We start from the raw sequence: 5,761 nt of genomic DNA on the forward strand, positions 1-5,761 counted from the left end.
GCAGATCCAGTGTTCAGTAGACCCAGTCTGCAGTAGATCCAGTCTGCAGTAGACCCAGTGTTCAGTAGATCCAGTCTGCAGTAGATCCAGTGTTCAGTAGATCCAGTGTTCAGTAGATCCAGACTGTAGTAGACCCAGTCTGCAGTAGATCCAGTGTTCAGTAGATCCAGACTGTAGTAGATCCAGTGTTCAGTAGATCCAGACTGTAGTAGATCCAGTGTGCAGTAGATCCAGACTGTAGTAGATCCAGTGTGCAGTAGATCCAGTGTTCAGTAGATCCAGACTGTAGTAGATCCAGTGTGCAGTAGATCCAGTGTTCAGTAGATCCAGTCTGAAATAGATCCAGTGTGCAGTAGATCCAGTGTTCAGTAGATACAGTCTGCAGTAGATCCAGTCTGAAATAGATCCAGTGTGCAGTAGATCCAGTGTTCAGTAGATCCAGTGTTCAGTAGATCCAGACTGCAGTAGATCCAGACTGTAGTAGATCCAGTGTTCAGTAGATCCAGACTGCAGTAGATCCAGTCTGCAGTAGATCCAGACTGCAGTAGATCCAGTCTGCAGTAGATCCAGTCTGCAGTAGATCCAGTCTGCAGTAGATACAGACTGCAGTAGATACAGACTGCAGTAGATACAGACTGCAGTAGATCCAGTCTGCAGTAGATCCAGTCTGCAGTAGATACAGACTGCAGTAGATACAGACTGCAGTAGATACAGACTGCAGTAGATCCAGTCTGCAGTAGATACAGACTGCAGTAGATCCAGTCTGCAGTAGATACAGACTGCAGTAGATACAGACTGCAGTAGATCCAGTCTGCAGTAGCTACAGACTGCAGCAGATCCAGGCTGCAGTAGATCCAGTGTGCAGTAGATCCAGACTGTAGTAGATCCAGTGTGCAGTAGATCCAGTGTGCAGTAGATCCAGTGTTCAGTAGATCCAGACTGCAGTAGATCCAGACTGCAGTAGATCCAGACTGCAGTAGATCCAGTCTGCAGTAGATACAGACTGCAGTAGATCCAGTCTGCAGTAGATACAGACTGCAGTAGATCCAGTCTGCAGTAGATACAGACTGCAGTAGATCCAGTCTGCAGTAGATACAGACTGCAGTAGATCCAGTCTGCAGTAGATACAGACTGCAAAAAATGGGGGCATGTCCTGATAACTGCAAGGAGAGAGTAACCATGGAAACAAAGCACCTCTCCATTTTTTTTCTATCTTACACCACCCTCTCTGTTTCACTCTGTCTCTCACTCTCTTTCTCTCTACCTCTCCCTTTGACTTTTTCTCCCTCTCACTTTCTTTCTCTCTCCCTATCTATTTCTCATCTGACTTTCTCACCTTCTCTCGCTCTTCCTCTCTACCTCTCACTTTCTTTCTCTCTCCCCATCTCTCTCATCTGACTTTCTCACCCTCTCTTTCACTCTCTCTCACTCAGTTTCTTCCACTCTCTCTCTATGTGAAAACGCAACATGTTGATTCCTTGCTCTGATTGGCCACACCCCGTGAGGCTTCAGCCAACAGAGGCTAGTAGCCATGGTAACATATCCTCAGCGACCCCATCAAAACCTGTAACATCACATCCTGTTGGTCAGACGGTGGTGATCTGGTCGACCACCCTGGTACTGTCAACCATCTCCACACACTCCACTTCCTCTCTAAGCCCCTCCCCTTCCCCTCTGTCTCCCTGTCTACTTCCTGTCTTCTTGGCGGGTGGCAGGAAGGTGAGCAGCGTGGGCAGGAAGGCCAAGGCATGGAGCGCTGAACAGAATGCCGTCAGCACTAGGCAACGGAACAGCGAGCGTGTAAGGTTGGAGCGGACGGCGGCCAGAGGGAGCAGCGCTGCAGTGTAGCAGATCAACGTCTGCAGAGAGGGGACGCCATGTCTCTCCAGCGCCAGTCTGACCCACACGGTCCGGCTGTCCCCCCGGCCAGAGGAGAAGGTGGCCAGTAGAGGACCACAGCAGTCTGCAGAGTGACCCAGTGCTGAAATCAGACATAACACAGACACGCAGTCGAGCTCCACGCCCCACAGAGTCATGAAGCCCAGAACACCAAACTGGACAGAGAGGAGGGTTAGACTGAGCCACACTGCCACTAGGGGCTCCACCACAGCTAGAGACGACAGACCCAGCAGGAACAACACCGCCATCAGGGAGTGGCGCAGAGGAGAGCTCACCGCTGTAGCATACCTAGAGAGAGGGGGAGAGAAAGAGAGAAACAGAGAGAGATGGAGAGAGGAAGATACAAAGGAGAGAGAGGGGGTGAGAGGGAAAGAGGTGGAGAGAGAGGTAGAGGGGAGAGGGAAAGAAGAGAGAGAGGGAGAGGGAAAGAGGAGGAGAGACAGAAAGACAGGTAGAGAGGGGGAGAGGGAAAGAAGAGAGAGGTAGAGGGGGAGAGGGAAAGAAGAGAGAGGTAGAGGGGGAGAGGGAAAGAAGAGAGAGGTAGAGGGGGAGAGGGAAAGAAGAGAGAGGTAGAGGGGGAGAGGGAAAGAAGAGAGAGGGGGAGAGGGAAAGAAGAGAGAGGTAGAGGGGGAGAGGGAAAGAAGAGAGAGGTAGAGGGGGAGAGGGAAAGAAGAGAGAGGTAGAGGGGGAGAGGGAAAGAAGAGAGAGGTAGAGGGGGAAAGAAGAGAGAGGTAGAGGGGGAAAGAAGAGAGAGGTAGAGGGGGAGAGGGAAAGGAGAGGAGAGAGAGGAAGAGAGGGGCAGAAAGGAAAGAGAAGGAGAGAGACAAAAAGACAGGTAGAGGGGGAGTGAAAGAGGAGGAGAGAGAGAGATAGAGAGACAGGTAGGGGAGGGAGAGAGGAGGCGAGAGAGAAAGACAGGTACAGAGGGGGAGGGAAAGAGGAGATAGAAAGATCAGTTGAGACTCTCCTCTCTTCTCACACACACACACACACACACACACACACACACACACACACACACACACACACACACACACACACACACACACACACACACACACACACACACACACACACACACACACACACACACACACACACACACACACACACACACACACACACACACACACACACACACACACACACACACACACACACACACACACACTCCCGTCCCACCTGTCCAGGTAGACGAAGGAGGGGTTGAAGATGAGAAAGCGGACGCGTGATGTCAGAGACAGACGTCTCAGTGTGTCCAATAGGACGGACATCTCCTCCCTCTTGTTCTCTGTTGTCTTGGCAACCAGGAAGACACGTGACGCTGCCATCTCTGGCTCCTCCCCTTCATCGCGCTCAGCGAAGATGATGTCATCGGCAAAATGAGCGAATTGCGGCTGGCGAAGGAAGGAGAGGCGGAGCATCCGCGTAAAGCTTTCACGTGATTGGCTGGTAGTGGAGAGGTTCCGTTCTGTCAGGTAATCCAGGTAGCTTTCCAGCCAGCTGATTCGCTGGAACCCTTCAACAATAATAACAGTTATATTCATGTACCACTAGTAATATTTATACAGCACTTTTCATACAATATAATACTAGTTCTACAGCTGCACCATCGAGAGCATCCTGACTGGTTGCATCACTGCCTGGTATGGCAACTGCTCGGCATCTAACCGTAAGGCACTACAGAAGGTAGTGTGTACAGCCCAGTACATCACTGGGACAAACTCCCTGCCATCCAGGACCTCTATACCAGGTGGTGGTGTGTACAGCCCAGTAATTCACTGGGACCAAGCTTCCTACCATCCAGGACCTCTATACCAGGTGGTGTCAGAGGATTTCTTCACATTTCTTCACACACACTGCTGCTACTTTCTGTTTATTATCTATGCATAGTCACTTTATCCCGACCTACATTACCTCAATTACCTCGTACCCCTGCACAATGACTCGGTACCGGTACCCCCTGTATATAGCCTCCACATTGACTCTGTACCGGTACCCCTGTATATAGCCTCCACATTGACTCTGTACTGGTACCCCTGTATATAGCCTCCACATTGACCCCTACCCCTGTATATAGCCTCCACATTGACTCTGTACCGGTACCCCTGTATATAGTCTCCATATTGACTCTGTACCGGTACCCCTGTATATAGCCTCCATATTGACTCTGTACCGTAATACCCTGTATATAGCCTCCACATTGACTCAGTACTGGTACCCCCTGTATATAGCCTCCATATTGACTCTGTACCGTAATACCCTGTATATAGCCTCCACATTGACTCGGTACCGGTACCCTTGTATATAGCCTCCACATTGACTCTGTACCGGTAGCCCCTGTATATAGCATCCACATTGACTCTGTACTGGTACCCCCTGTATATAGCCTCCACATTGACTCGGTACCGGTACCCCCTTGTATATAGCCTCCACATTGACTCGGTACCGGTACCCCCTTGTATATAGCCTCCACATTGACTCGGTACCGGTACCCCCTTGTATATAGCCTCCACATTGACTCTGTACCGTAATACCCTGTATATAGCCTCCATATTGACTCTGTACCGTAATACCCTGTATATAGCCTCCACATTGACTCTGTACCATCTCAGCCTATGCCTCCCTCCAGTCCCTCGACTTCTTGGCTCTGACGGAAACATGGATCACCACAGACAACACCGCTACTCCTACTGCTCTCTCTTCGTCCGCCCACGTGCTCTCGCACACCCCGAGAGCTTCTGGTCAGCGGGGTGGTGGCACCGGGATCCTCATCTCTCCCAAGTGGTCATTCTCTCTTTCTCCCCTTACCCATCTGTCTATCGCCTCCTTTGAATTCCATGCTGTCACAGTTACCAGCCCTTTCAAGCTTAACATCCTTATCATTTATCGCCCTCCAGGTTCCCTCGGAGAGTTCATCAATGAGCTTGATGCCTTGATAAGCTCCTTTCCTGAGGACGGCTCACCTCTCACAGTTCTGGGCGACTTTAACCTCCCCACGTCTACCTTTGACTCATTCCTCTCTGCCTCCTTCTTTCCACTCCTCTCCTCTTTTGACCTCACCCTCTCACCTTCCCCCCCTACTCACAAGGCAGGCAATACGCTCAACCTCATCTTTACTAGATGCTGTTCCTCCACTTAGCTCATTGCAACTCCCCTCCAAGTCTCCGACCACTACCTTGTATCCTTTTCCCTCTCGCTCTCATCCAACACTTCCCACACTGCCCCTACTCGGATGGTATCGCGCCGTCCCAACCTTCGCTCTCTCTCCCCGCTACTCTCTCCTCTTCCATCCTATCATCTCTTCCCTCTGCTCAAACCTTCTCCAACCTATCTCCTGATTCTGCCTCCTCAACCCTCCTCTCCTCCCTTTCTGCATCCTTTGACTCTCTATGTCCCCTATCCTCCAGGCCGGCTCGGTCCTCCCTCCCGCTCCGTGGCTCGACGACTCATTGCGAGCTCACAGAACAGGGCTCCGGGCAGCCGAGTGGAAATGGAGGAAAACTCGCCTCCCTGCGGACCTGGCATCCTTTCACTCCCTCCTCTCTACATTTTCCTCCTCTGTCTCTGCTGCTAAAGCCACTTTCTACCACTCTAAATTCCAAGCATCTGCCTCTAACCCTAGGAAGCTCTTTGCCACCTTCTCCTCCCTCTTGAATCCTCCTCCCCTCCCCCTCCTCCTCTCTGCAGATGACTTCGTCAACCATTTTGAAAAGAAGGTCGACGACATCCGATCCTCGTTTGCTAAGTCAAACGACACCGCTGGTTCTGCTCACACTGCCCTACCCTGTGCTCTGACCTCTTTCTCCCCTCTCTCTCCAGATGACATCTCGCGTCTTGTGACGGCCGGCCGCCCAACAAC

General features: G+C 51.3%; 1 protein-coding gene across 1 annotated transcript; it reads right to left on the bottom strand.

Annotated features, from left to right (window-relative positions):
• Positions 1–1,148: 1,148 nt before the first annotated feature.
• Positions 1,149–2,174, bottom strand: ptchd1 (patched domain containing 1). The gene has a single exon (XM_029662629.2). It carries the CDS (start codon positions 2,145–2,147, stop codon positions 1,587–1,589), a length of 561 nt encoding a protein of 186 aa, XP_029518489.2. The 5' UTR covers positions 2,148–2,174; the 3' UTR covers positions 1,149–1,586.
• Between the last annotated feature and the right edge of the window lie 3,587 nt (positions 2,175–5,761).

Source organism: Oncorhynchus nerka, linkage group LG6, assembly GCF_034236695.1.
Source record: "Oncorhynchus nerka isolate Pitt River linkage group LG6, Oner_Uvic_2.0, whole genome shotgun sequence".
Taxonomy (NCBI): Eukaryota; Metazoa; Chordata; class Actinopteri; order Salmoniformes; family Salmonidae; genus Oncorhynchus; species Oncorhynchus nerka.